Here is a 13,702-nt window from a genome sequence, read left to right as displayed (position 1 = left end):
ATAATCAAACTTCTGAAAACCAAAGATTTGAAAAAATATTTTTAAATGCAGGGGAAAATGATATAGATAACAATTATTCAGAAGACTGAAGATTTTACACCAGATATCATGGAATCAGAAAACAGAACATATTTAAAGTGTTGAAAGAAAAGAACTGTCAACCCAGAATTCCCTATCCACCAAAAATATCTCTCAAGAATAAAGGCAAAATAAAGACATTCTCAAATGAAAGAAACTAAAAAAAAATTTTGCCAGCAGATTTGCTCTAAACAAATGCTAAAGTTCTTCACCCTTAAGTAAATGATATCACAGTGAATTTTAGAATTATAAGAGAAAAAAATGGTAAATATAATAGGCTGTTTCCCCCTCTTAAGTTCTTTAAAATATATATAACTATTGAGACAAAATATTAACATTGTGAGTGAGGCGGGGAAAAAGTGTTTCAGTGTATGCAGACTTAATACATATGACTGCTGCACCATAATTAGGGGAGGTAAAGGGGACCTGTATGGTTAAAAGGCTTCTACATTTTAATTGAAGTGGTAAAACATCTCTAGGGAGATTGTGAAAATTTGTACTAAAAATAATGCACAGTATTATAGTAAAAAATATACAAAATGAGATACTAAAATGGTAGATTATTCAAATACTTTCAAAAGAACAGGGCAACAAAAATCAGATGTGAAAACAGAAAAATAATAAAGTAGTAGATCAAAATTTAATGATATCAACCACATCAGGTATAAAGTTGTCTAAATTTACTAACTGAAGGATTGTCAGACTGGAAAAAATACAAAGTTTAATTGTATGCTGTCTACAAGGTACCCACTTTAAATACACCAGCATACTTATATTAAAAGTAAACTGACACCTGCACCCCAGTGTTCATAGCAGCACTATTTACGATAGCCAAGACATGGAGACAGCCTAAATGTCCATCAACAAACGACTGGATAAAGACAATGTGGTATATTTATACAATGGAATACTACTCAGCCATAAAAACCGACAACATTATGCCATTTGCAGCAACATGGGTGCTCCTGGAGAATGTCATTCTAAGTGAAGTAAGCCAGAAAGAAATAAAAATACCACATGAGATCACTCATATGTGGAATCTAAAAACAACAATAACAACAAAAACAAACAAGCAAAGCATAAATACAAAACAGAAACAGACTCATAGACATAGAATACAAACTTGTGGTTGCCAAGGGGGCGGAGGGTGGGAAGGGATAGATGGGATTTCAAAATTATAGAATAGATAATCAAGATTATACTGTATAGCACAGGGAAATATACACAAGATCTTATGGTAGCTCGCAGAGAAAAAAATGTGACAATGAATATATATATGTTCATGTATAACTGAAAAATTATTCTCTACACTGGAATTTGACACATTATAAAGTGATTATAAATCAATAAAAATGTTAAAAAAAAGTAAACTGATGGTAAAAAAATATATATATACCACACATAAACAAATCAAAAGAAAGCTGGACTGGCTATGGTAACATCAGTAAAAAGGAGATTTCAGAACAAGAAAAATTGTCAGGAATAAAGAGGGACATTATATAATGATAAAAGGGTCAATTCATCAAGAATACGTAACAGCCTTAAATGTGTAGGCGTCTAAGAAGTGGGCTTCAAAATACATAAAGCTAAAACTGATAGAAATGAAGAGACAACAGGTAGACAGAATACTAGTAGGATGTGGAAGATGCAAACACTCTCAAAGAACTCAACCTAACTGACATTTAAAGAACAGTCCATTCAGTAACACATTTTTCACATGGAACATTCACATAGACCATATTTATGCCATAAAACAAACTGCAACAAATTTAAAGCAATTGGAATCAGGAAATGTATCTTCTCTGAACATAAAGGAATTAAATTAAAAATTGAAAAAACAAATAACACAAAGAAACCTTAAAAATTCTCAAGTATTTGGATATTAATACTTTTTAAAAAATAACCCATGGTTGAAAAAAAAAGCCTCAAGAGAAATTAGAAAACATTTTAAAAGAAATGAAAATATACCATATTGAAATGTGCTATGCAGTTAAAGTAGCACATAATGGAAAATGTACAGCATTAAATGCATAGACTAGAAAAGAAGAAAAATCTAAAATAAATAACCTAAGCTTCCATTTTATGAAAGCAGAGAAAGAAGAGCAATTTGGGTCAAAAGAAAGCAAAAGAAAAGAAACAATAAATATTAAACCAGAAATTACTGAAATTGAAAACCAAAAATGGAGAAAAGTGATCAAATGAAAGGCTTGTTCTTAGATAGGATCAACAAAATTTATCAAACTTTAGCTAAACAAAGAAGGTATAAATTACCAATATCAAGAATGCTAGAGGAGGTTATCACAGACCCGGTCGACATCAAAAGGATGATGAAGGAACACCACAAACACCTCTACGTCCATACACTTGACAAGCTGTTGAAACGGACCTAAATCTTAAAAGACAGGAACTACCAAAACCCATTTGAGTGTAAGCAGATAACTTGAATAATCCTGTCAGTATTTCAAAATTGAATTCATAGGCAAGATCTTTCAACAAAGACAATTCCAGGCACAAATCATTTCTTTGGTCATGTCTAATAAATATTTAAGAAAGAAAATAATTCTATTCTACATAGTGTCTTTCAGAAAACAGAATGGCAGACAATGTCCCTACTTGTGTATAAACAACCGACTTTCAACAAAGATGCAATGGAAAGAGAATGTTTTCAAACAAATTATCCTGGCACAACCAGCTATCCATTCTCTCTCTCTCTCTCCTGCTCTCATTTTGTCCCTCTCTCTCTATAAATGTATAGATTTACTTATACAAAATACTATATATGATATATATATTTACACACAGTGTTCAATACCGAATGAACAACTGCATCAAATTTATTTCCCCCAAACAACACCTTTAATACAACATTTTTTTGATTCAAAAACAAGACAATATTGTAGCTTCAGTTTAGTCTTTGCTTTTGAAGATTAGAGCTTCCATAGAAAAAAAATTCCAGGAGATAATCCTCAGGGTAGGTAGAAAAGAATGTACATACACACACACACACACACACACATATACTTGTGTGTGTATATATATATATAATTGTTTTATAAGTATACATATATGTTAAGAAGTATATATATATGTTAACATGTGTATGTATGTGTGTATATATATGTGTGTGTATGTGTGTGTGTATACACACACACCGACAATTGTTGTGGAGATCTATATGCAACAAACATTGCTGTAAATAGCTTCATTCTTTGGATGAATATAATTCCCAAATTTGAAATGAACAAGTATTGTATTTATTATTTACCTCCTCTACACCATGATTTTGCATTTTTTTTTGACAATGTTTTTCTTTACACAGTCTTCTCTCTTATTTTCTCCACCAAATGTTCTTGAATCCAAAAATGCTTCAAAACCAGTGGTTCCCAAAAGGAAACTGAATTTTTATTGCGCCCAGCAGTCCAGGTTTTGATAGTGTTTGTTCTTTTGTAATTGTCTAGAGAGGATTAATATTTGGTGCTCTTTTGGGTGTTTGAAAAGTACAGATTTCTAACATGATAATACATTTTCACTGAGGTCTGCACAGAAGGACAGAATTTGAACATAGTAGCAGTAGTGCATTTCAAAGAGTTCTGTTATTTACCTTCTACACACATACACTTATGTAAAAGCAGACAAAGCAAGGTGGGTGTTCTCAGTTATTACTGCTGCTGAAATAATCCTAATTTATCTGATGGTTATAGACATGAAAACTTACAGACATTTAAAAGATAGTTATATTAGATATAGGTCTGATCTACTTACCAAATTGTTAAACAACCCTCACACTGCTTTCTCTGTGAAATGTTCCGGTAGAATCCAATTACATTTAACGTTGCCACTAGCCCTTGAAATTCTGATTAGCCAAGGACCCTGAAGTGTCAGTAGCTCCAAAAGTTAATTATATTCTAACTTGACCAAATTTTATATATTCTTCCAGTTCCCTAAATAAACTCCTCCCTCAGCTGAAATAATATGTGAAAAGCACTTGGCACAGAATCAAGTCCTTAGTAAGTGCTCCACATTAGGTATTATGATTATACAGTAAGTATCTCCGGGGAATGGAAGCACACACTAGCAAGAAAATAGGATACTTACCTGATAGGTCAAAGTGATCACCTTAACTTATTTACCAAAACCTCTCAGTATAAGGTTACCAAAATTATTGCCAAAAAGAAAGCCAAGAATGAAAAACGTTAATATTTCCTTCTTAAGTAAGGTTGCTAATATTTCAACACATTTACAAACAAGTAGCAAACATGTAGGGGTTATGGCTCATTAAAACCATTTTCTACCTCAATCTGCAATGGGAATTTATCTTGAAAAATAATCACTGAAAGATCTGGAATCTTAAAAGCAGAAATATTTATCAACAGTTCTAGTATTATTGAAATATAACTGGAACCCCCAAAAAGGGTACATTTTCTGCTAGAAAATAAGAAGCAGTCCAGTCTCCACTGAATAGATGTAGTTACAGGAATAGGTTATAGATGTCCTGCTAGGGAGGCCAAAGGCACGTGAACTGCAAATGAAAACACAATAAAGACATAACTACCACTATGTGGGACATGACCAAACATACTCACAATTGCTTGAGAAGAGCAAAGCTTTTTTTTCTGAGAGGAAAACAATAGCAACAATGACAAAAACAACAAAAATCAGACTCTTTCTTAGGTTGAAGTTAATTGGTCCAGTTGGACAAAAGTAAAAGTAAAAGGTGGACTTATTTTTTTTCTATTGAAATTTTAAAAATAAAATTCTATTATTATTATGTGTACAGTGTATTCTATTTTGACTTCTCTATACACTACAGCATGCTCACCGCCAATGGCTTAGTTTCCATTCATCACCATACAGCTGACCCCCTTTACCCCTTTCACCCTCTCGCCTCCCCCAACACCCCTGCCCCTCTGGTTACCACTACCCTCCTCTATCTACATGTTTGCTTTTGTTTTGTTTGGCTTATTACTTACTTTTCTATTTGTTTATTTTATATTTCACATATGAGTGAATTCATACAGTATTTGTGTTTTTCCATGACTTATTTCACTTAGCATAATACCCTCAAATTCCATCCACGTTGTCACACCTGGAAAGACTTTGCCCTCTTTAATGAATGGCTGAGTAGTATTTCGTTGTATATGTACACCACATCTTTACCCATTCATCTGTTGACGGACACTTAGGTTGATTCTCTATCTTGGCTATAGTGCTGTGATGAACATAGGGATGCATATACCTTTATGAACTAGTGTTTTTGTTTTCTTCAGATAAATGCCCAGAAGTGGAATGACTGGACATACGATAATTCTACTCCTAATTTTTTGAGGAATCTCCATAGAGCTTTCCATCTTGGCTGCACCAATGTACATTCGCCCAACAGTGTAGGAAGGTCCCAAAAGGTGGACTTCTAAACTTTCAGAAGCCTCCCATGTATGTCAACGTCTAATGTGTATTATCAGATTAAATGTCCAAGAAAACTGTATGCTGCCTACTCGTTAAGTAATTAAAAAACAAACTTAGCTACCATCCTGTGCGTCTTAAATGGCACTTAAAAATCTGTGTTACCTGCAAACTAATGCACGTATTTATCATTTATCTAGAATCTACGCTTTTTCTTCTGAATTAATTTAGATTATCAGAGCACAGTACCCAGTGCTTAATTTTAGTCCTCCAAATCAATGAAATAATTAAAGGTAAGCTTAGTTCCTGAAAAAGTTTGTTTCCCTAAGGAAAATTCGCTTGATTAAAAATTGAGAACTGTGTGACCTAGTTTTTGTTTGTTTGTTTTGGGGGGGAGGGGTGGTAATTAGGTTTATTTATTTATTTTTAGAGGAGGTACTGGGGATTGAACCTAGGACTTCGTGTATGCTAAGCATGTGCTCTACTATTTAAGCTATACCCTCCCCCTTCTTTTTTACCTTAGTTACTGGAAAGCTGTGAACTTCATTCACCACCCAACTGTAAGGATTTGCTTGCCTCAAGCACCTAGTAGTAACTATCCCTTTAACATCCCTAGGTGTTCTCATCAGATGTTAACTTTCTTTATGTTATATTCAAACTGCACATGCTTCAAAGCCTTTTAGAACAGTTCAGTAAATAAATGCTAAAGAAATCCATATGTCAGGATCATGTGTTGAACAGTAAATAAATTTGTTTACCAGAGTCTTAATTTATAGAATAAGTTTCATAAATATTACCTATAAAAATTGAAGAATAACTGGTTTTTACACATAGTGGTTAATTTTATTTAAAAAAATTGACATGCCTCAACCATTTTTACTTTCAATTAAGTACTACTATATCAATTACTTTTTCAGTAGTAAGCAACTAATAAAAATAGGCACGTAACACAGAACTGAATGTTTCCTACTGATGATTTACCTAACATGCTAAGACCTCCAAGAAGACAAACCCTGTGATAGAAGGCCCATGGTAATGTGACCTTGAAAATCACACAATTAATGATCGTCCTCACACTAGGGCAGACTGAACTCCTTGGCTTCTGGGAGGTAAGACAAGGTTGGATGGGCCTCCAGTACACTCCCAGCCCAATCTCCATGGGATTTCTCTACTAACCAGGAGATTCCAGGAATCATACCACTGTTTTAAACGTGCAAATCAGCCCGGGACCCAGAAATGTATCCATATCATTTAAGTTGGCCTCATACCCAGAACTCACTCTTGCATGTTTATCAACCTACAATAACAATACTCTGTATTTTATGGGAATAAAAATTTGGGACTTCACTTACTTATGGAAAGGTTTTGCTCTATTTGCTAAAAATTGATTAAAAATTAAGCAAAAGCCATCTGGGGTTTTTGGTTTGTTTAATACTGTCTCCAATACTCAACTATTCCAGTATTAGCTGAGAAGGAAGTGATTATTCATATTTAATTCAGCTAATAAAGTAAGTAAAAAATTTTAATACTATAAAACTTCACTAGCTTTAAGTGTTAAAAAGGTGCACAAATAAATAAATCCACTGATTAACAGAGATGGTTCATAAGAAAAATATTTTCCTTACATTATGATGATCCCATTATCAATGGAAAATGAGTCAGAGGGCAACCCAGCAATGTTCCAGGCTCGAATTGTCACTGCTTCTCCCAGGATACCCATAAGGGAATAATCATCGGAGCACGGGATATCTCTTCCTTTGCACAAATTTGTCCACTCCTTGGTTTGGTTCTTTAAGCCATACACAGAAAGATACAAAAATGAGGCTGGACGTTACCAAACAGATACTTTGTAAACTTCTCAATTAACACTTTGAGTCAACAAACCATTGTTGAAACTCTACCTCAAAAATGATTTCTGTTTATCATAGACTGACTATTAAGGGTGTCACCTTGCTTAAAATACCAACCACCATTAAAGCTGTGCTGACTTTGATTATTGGTAGGGAAAAGGCTTCTTAGAAAGTTCAAATTAATTCAACTCCAGGTTTGTATGTCCTTACAACACTGTAGGATTTTGTTTTGGAGACTGGCATGGGCATTAGAACTGAATACTGGGGGCTCAGTTATGGCAAGAGAATTGGAGTTTTCTCCGTTGTACTGTGAAGAGTACCAGAAATTCTACGAAGGAGTTGATGAGTAAGTGACAACTACTCAGACTCCAGCTTGGAGGGAGGAGATCTAGCTACTTACTAAGGGGCTCTTGGTATCCAGAGACTTTGATGTTAGAAAAGAATGAAGATCGTTGAAAGGTCTTTGTTCTTACTTGGGTTTCCCAGCAGTAGACTCTGGCATGAAGATTCATGTGAAATGATTTATTAAGGAAGGGAAGCCAGGGGAAGCAGTACAAGGACCAGGAAGAAGCCAGTAAAGATGAGGGATCAACCAAAGGTCTGTAAGGTGATCCTACTGGGAGTGGAAGTTATTCTTTGGATTGTTCCAGCCAGAAGGAAGAAGGACAGACTCTCACACTCTCACATCTGTCAGTCATTCATGAAGGTCTACCCCAGAGGGAAGTAAATTCTCAGGCAATTTTAGCTCTCCAAGCACTGGACAAAGTGAGTTGTAAGAGCCCAAGGGAAGTCAGCCAAAAAAAGAGCCACAGGTGCTGGTTGTTAGACGTGAAAGCACAGGAAGCCAGATGGGGATCTGGGCAGAGCATTGAAGTTGCCACTATAACTGTTATGACTAGAATTGAACAGAAAATTTTTGATGGGGTATAAATTGCCAACTGTCCTGACCCAAGAGAAACAGATAAAAGAGAGACAATTACAGAGTAGGATTCAGAGAATGCATTCACAGGAAGAAACAATGGCATTAGAGATCAGGTAAGTAAAAGCCTAGGTTGCTATAATGAAACAAGGAAGGGATAAAACTGCCTTTAAGCCTTCAGGGATGAGATGGGATGGGATGGTACATCTGCTTGAATCAGGGGTGGACAGGGTTCACAGAAGGAGCTATGGGCTTGGGTTGTATCCTGTGTCCAGCTGAGTGTTGCCTGGCTTCTGTCAGTAAACTCCAGCGTCTCAGTTTTGGACCTCGATGCTCCCTTGAAGCATTTGTGTGGAGGTGTGACTGGCAGCTCCCAATAGGGTGGAAGCTGGGGACTGGGGAGTCAGCAAGCCGCAGTGCCTCAGAAGGAGTCTGCAGAGAGGGCTGGGTTGGGAGGAGTGGGACTGGTGGGTATATCCTGCGCGGCCCTGGAACACAACACAGGAGCCAGCGCACACACAGCAGTGTTACAGGAACCAAGAGAGGAGAGTCGGGGGGGTCTGTAGCTACTTCTTCCATCGAACCAAGTTGATGGAGAAGAGTAGAAAGAGCGCTAAATTAGGATGAGTCTCATTCCTGCTCTGTCATTAACCAACCGTGTGGCTCTGAGCAATTCTGTCTTTATAAGCCTCAGTTCCTGAGACTGTCGAGCAAACAAGTCTATCTCTAGGTAAATAGTGTCCTGTCAAATGTTAATTATTTGAATCACAAGATTTCAGTAACTGCAGACAGTTGTTTAAAGACACAAATCAAAAGACAAAGCTAAGAAGAATGTGAAGGTCATGCACCAGGACAGGGGCTCTCAGAAGCCAAAGGACTAAAGACAGAAGCATGATCAGTGTGAGGATTTTAAATCACATTGGTTAAAAACAAACAAACAAACCAAAACACTGGTTCCAAGAATCAACTCTACTTAAGAGAAAGCCCTGAATTCAAGTGGAGCTCAATTGGGACATGTAAGCAAATACCTTGGGAACCCTTAAAGCACCCTCACAGAGGTGAGTTTATTCACTCTCTCTCTCTCCGGGTTTGACACCAGGAGCTGCAGATTTCTCTCTTCTCTTCATTCTCATTACCCTTTATCTTGTCCTACTAGCTCCTTTAATTTTTCTTGATCTCTCCTCCTGCCTTGCCAGGGCCACATCCTGGACTGTACTCTAGTTCAATTTTCCTAAAGAGAGCTAAAGATATGCTGAGCCTCACTGAGAGAGACTACAAAGTGAAAGAAGAAAAAAAGCTGCGAGGAGAAGTAGGGTTAGGAGTTGGGTCTGTGAAGACACTGAGGCAGAATCTGTCAGAGGGGTGGGAATTCAAAGCAAGGAGCTTGAGGTTTGTTTTCTAAAGAAAGATGTCACTTATCAATTGGGTTTTAGGCAGGCTCACCTTTTCCTCCCATCAAGTTTTAGTTTCTGAAGTGATTTGGAAATGATTTATTACTGAGACCCATAGAGAGCCGTTGATCAAACACACCTCCCCTCCTCCCTCCCCATCCTGTTACTTTTATACTTGTTTAAGAACTAAAATTTTATCAATTTTCTTCTTAGGGTCTACCATTTCAAATTACATTCTAAAGAAAATCTGTTTTGTTTCTAAAACAATTAGATTTTAGAAGAGTATTTAATATACTGCTTTTTTGGCTACGGAACAAATTTATAGAATAACTAAAATACACAACTAGAAATCACTCAAAAATATTTTTCTCCTCGTACTTACCAAAAAACTCCAAGCAAACAAACAAAATCCCCTAAGAGAAGTGTTGATTGTAGTGGGAGAGTCAGGAAGAGAACTTGGAGGTCAACTAGTACTCCCTACCTGTCGATAGTTAGACGTGAAGGCTCCCAGGTAAGCGACGACTCCTGAGGAAATGAGGATGTCCCCCGTCAGGTTGACGTACAGCTGCCCCAGCTCCAGAGCTGTGTGGCTCCAGCGTGTTTTCTCACCCCCGAGACCTCCGATCAACTGTTCAGCCCGTTCTAGCTTTTTGCTGCACAAGTCAACCTCAAAAATAAAAGTAAACTTTTATCAACATCCACAAGTAGGAGAAAAAAATTCCACGAGATTTTACCCTTAGAGGTAAATTAATTTTTTAATTACAAACATACACCTGGAATTTTTTTTTTAAACACTCTACAAGAAAAATGTGAGCTATCTCACCAAGAAGACTGGAAAGCCCATAACCTTTTAAAATTTTTTTCTTTAATTTATGAAATTTGTAACAGATATTTATCATACAACACAAAGAATAGCTCTATTTAAGGAAATGAGCCACACTATGAGACACTGAAAGTTAATTAGGTGATAAAGAACATTCTCTTGCCAATATAGATGTTTTCCCTCCATTTTAGTAATCTAAATGCATTTTATTTTTAAATATTCTGTGAACATTTCCCCTCATTTAACTTATGATTGATTTAATGATAATTTTAAAGGTTAAATGTTTAGAAGTTTTGATAATTTATGCTTACTTACAAAGCACAATTTTCAAGTCGTTAGATTGTGCCAACCTACTCAGACACTTGCAATTAACCTTAAATCAGGGCATCAATCAATAGCTGAGAGCCTACTTTGTGCATAAGACTGTCAACCAAGTTTGATTATACATAATTAAGTAATGACTTTTTCTTTTAAAAGAGAGGGTAATTATGAAGGTGGCAAACTGGGGGAGAAGCCATTTCAACCCATGCAATAGCAATATTCCAGTAGACTACCTGAACGATTTTGATTAATTTTAAGTTACTTAACATCATTATTCTTAGAAGACAAGATTAAGTAAAGGTTATCTTAAAGTTCAAAATAAAATCGTTTTCATGAAAAGAGGAAGTAAATAACTGATAAAAGCAGAGACATTTTGATTATTTCAGAACAAAAATTTGGCTATACCTTTTCCTATGCTATTAATATTTACATTAAATAAATGCTTTTAGATTAAAAGATAAAATACTGTATTAGTTTATCTAAAGATAGTTTTAAAAATGCAAAAGATATGTAACTGGTAATATTTTTGCTGCTTCCTAAATAAAAACCTTTCTCTTTGAATTTTCCCTCTTTTAATATCTTTTGCTTCCTAGTTTCTTCACTCATTCTACTTTCAACAATATTAAAATGTTGAATCAGGTCTTGGACTATAATAAAGTTGCCATCAGAAACTACCAAGTGAAAACACTGTAGCAAAAATTCCTCTTCCAAAAGAAGATTTTTAGTACACATATATGCATATATTACCATAATTTTACCATTTTACGTTACCATAATTTTCCAACATTTTATTATGAAAATAAATAATTTCAAACATACAACAGAGCTAAAAAATGTGTACAGTGAGCAACTACATACCCATCTATTAGTTTTATTACTTAAACTATAATTGATCACTTGGAAACCATGCTTAATAATAGGTTGCATTTCTAAAGATTAGCACAATGTCACACATTGTACAAATGCAGAATCTGTGCACATATTTGACAGAAAGAAGCAGTCAATTATGGTGGGGCAGTGCATAGCTATTAGAGTCAGATTGCCTGGGTATGGATCTTAGCTTAGAAGCTGGATTGACCAGGGGTAAGTTGCTTAACTTTTCTGTGCTTTAGCTGCTACAAAATGGTTCAGAAAGATTACCTCCCTCAGAAGGCTTTTCTGAGAATCAATGAGATAACACAGACTGCTCTCAGAACAACAGTGGCACAAAATATGCTTACTCAATAAATACCGACTGCTATAAAATATTTTGACTCTTTTTCTGGAACATAATCGGACTTCAGCAATTGATGTTTGCAAATGATATCACCAAGTTAGAGCAATGTTTTCAGTCTTAAAAACATTTTCAGTGGACATAGTATGGTTCTGAGTATTGAGTTCTAATCTCAGCTCTGCCATTAGCTCTTATACAACCTAAGTCACTTAATATTTTGGTTCTCCATTTCCTCACTTATAATGTGAGGAATGATTTAAACAACCTACCTCAATATTCTAGTAATCTAAGGCAGAAATGATTGGCAATTTGTTTTCTTCTGGGTGGGGCAAAGGACCAGAAAGAAGGTAAGTATTTCAGGCTTCGTGAGCCAAGAGACAAGGTGAAAGATATCATATAGATACTTATATAACCATTAAATATGTAATCATTTAAAAATGTCAAGACCATTATTAGTTTGTGGGCCATACAGAAACTGGCAGTGGTGGATTTGGCCCGTGGGCCACTGTTTATCAACCCCTGACCAGGAAGGACACAGAATTGCAGCGTGACCACCATTCTTATCTAGAACAACTCAGGGTTTGCCCAGATTTGTGTCATCCTCTACCTGGTTTTCCAAGTCAGCCTTCTTCTGTTTGTTTAATTCGAGCGTGTCCTGAAGCTTGTCCAGTTTGTCCTGCACTTCCCGAAGGGCTGACTGCTTCTTCCTGAGACCGTCCATGGCAATTTTCAGCTCCCCTTCAGCTGCAGCCAGTTTTATCTTTTTGGGAGCTACTATTTTTGCCACTCTGCCAAAAGGAAAATTGGAAAATTAAATACACATTTAATATTCCAGTTCACTCTCTATTACTGAGTTTACTTTTCTGATATTCTTACTATAACTCAAAACACACCTTCATCTACAAGCTATACTGATTTCTATATTCTATATTTCATCTAAGAATCAAACCTAATCCCAGCACATAAAACATGACTATTAAAATAAGATACAGAAGACACATAAGTTTTTCATAAAAGTAATTTTTTTACCCAAAATATTTGATTGTTGCCAGTGTCAATTTTTGTGACTTTGGAAAGGGAGAATGAGCACATATACATGTAAATATTAGTGTTTATGGAAACCAGCCTCACTTGTTAAGGCTTAATTGTGATGAGGAGAAAAAGGGTAATTTATTTATGTTATTTTACTCTTTCATTTTAAAGTTTTATTTTTTTTGTGGGTTAATAGTATAGTCAGTGATACTATTTTATTTTCATCTCAAAATAGTTTAAACAATTTTGTGTGTCCACTAATTTCTTCTGTCCCCCAACTCATTTTTTTTTCTTTTTCAGGTTTATTAAATACATCTAAGAATGATATTCCTCCTTTCTATTTTACTTTTTTAAACTTTCAGAATAAGCTCTCAACTAAAACCAGCTATCTTATAAATATGTATATTGGTAATAAAAGGGACTATGTAGGGAAAAAGATGGATCTAAATTCACTTCTGTCTGGAAAATGGAATCAGCCATGTTATCTCTCTAAATAAATAAAACACTAAAGTTTATCATTAACATAATAGATCATGGACCAAAACATATATAGCATATAATATATATGTATAATGATTCAAATCGTGTGAGTTTGAAAGACATTCTGTAATAGTTGCTTTTTGAAGAAATAACCAAAATTTTTACTGTTTCATATATGAAATAAATGTTTCTCAT

The 13,702-nt window shown here is 35.3% G+C and overlaps 1 protein-coding gene across 3 annotated transcripts in view; it reads right to left on the bottom strand.

The window, feature by feature from the left end:
• Nucleotides 1-13,702, bottom strand: part of DNAH7 (dynein axonemal heavy chain 7) — a 209,878-nt gene that overhangs the window by 63,120 nt on the left and 133,056 nt on the right. For all 3 annotated transcript variants that reach the window (XM_072961566.1, XM_072961567.1, XM_072961568.1), the window contains 3 exons: nucleotides 12,603-12,783; nucleotides 10,120-10,305; nucleotides 7,104-7,267 (listed from right to left, as the gene is read on the bottom strand). In XM_072961566.1, the coding sequence (XP_072817667.1) occupies nucleotides 7,104-7,267; nucleotides 10,120-10,305; nucleotides 12,603-12,783 (531 nt within the window). The remainder of the gene's footprint in view (nucleotides 1-7,103; nucleotides 7,268-10,119; nucleotides 10,306-12,602; nucleotides 12,784-13,702) is intronic.

Source organism: Vicugna pacos, chromosome 5 (assembly GCF_048564905.1).
Source record: "Vicugna pacos chromosome 5, VicPac4, whole genome shotgun sequence".
NCBI lineage: Eukaryota > Metazoa > Chordata > Mammalia > Artiodactyla > Camelidae > Vicugna > Vicugna pacos.
Note: the sequence above shows the minus strand (reverse complement) of the source record. Positions and strands in the feature narration are given on the sequence as shown.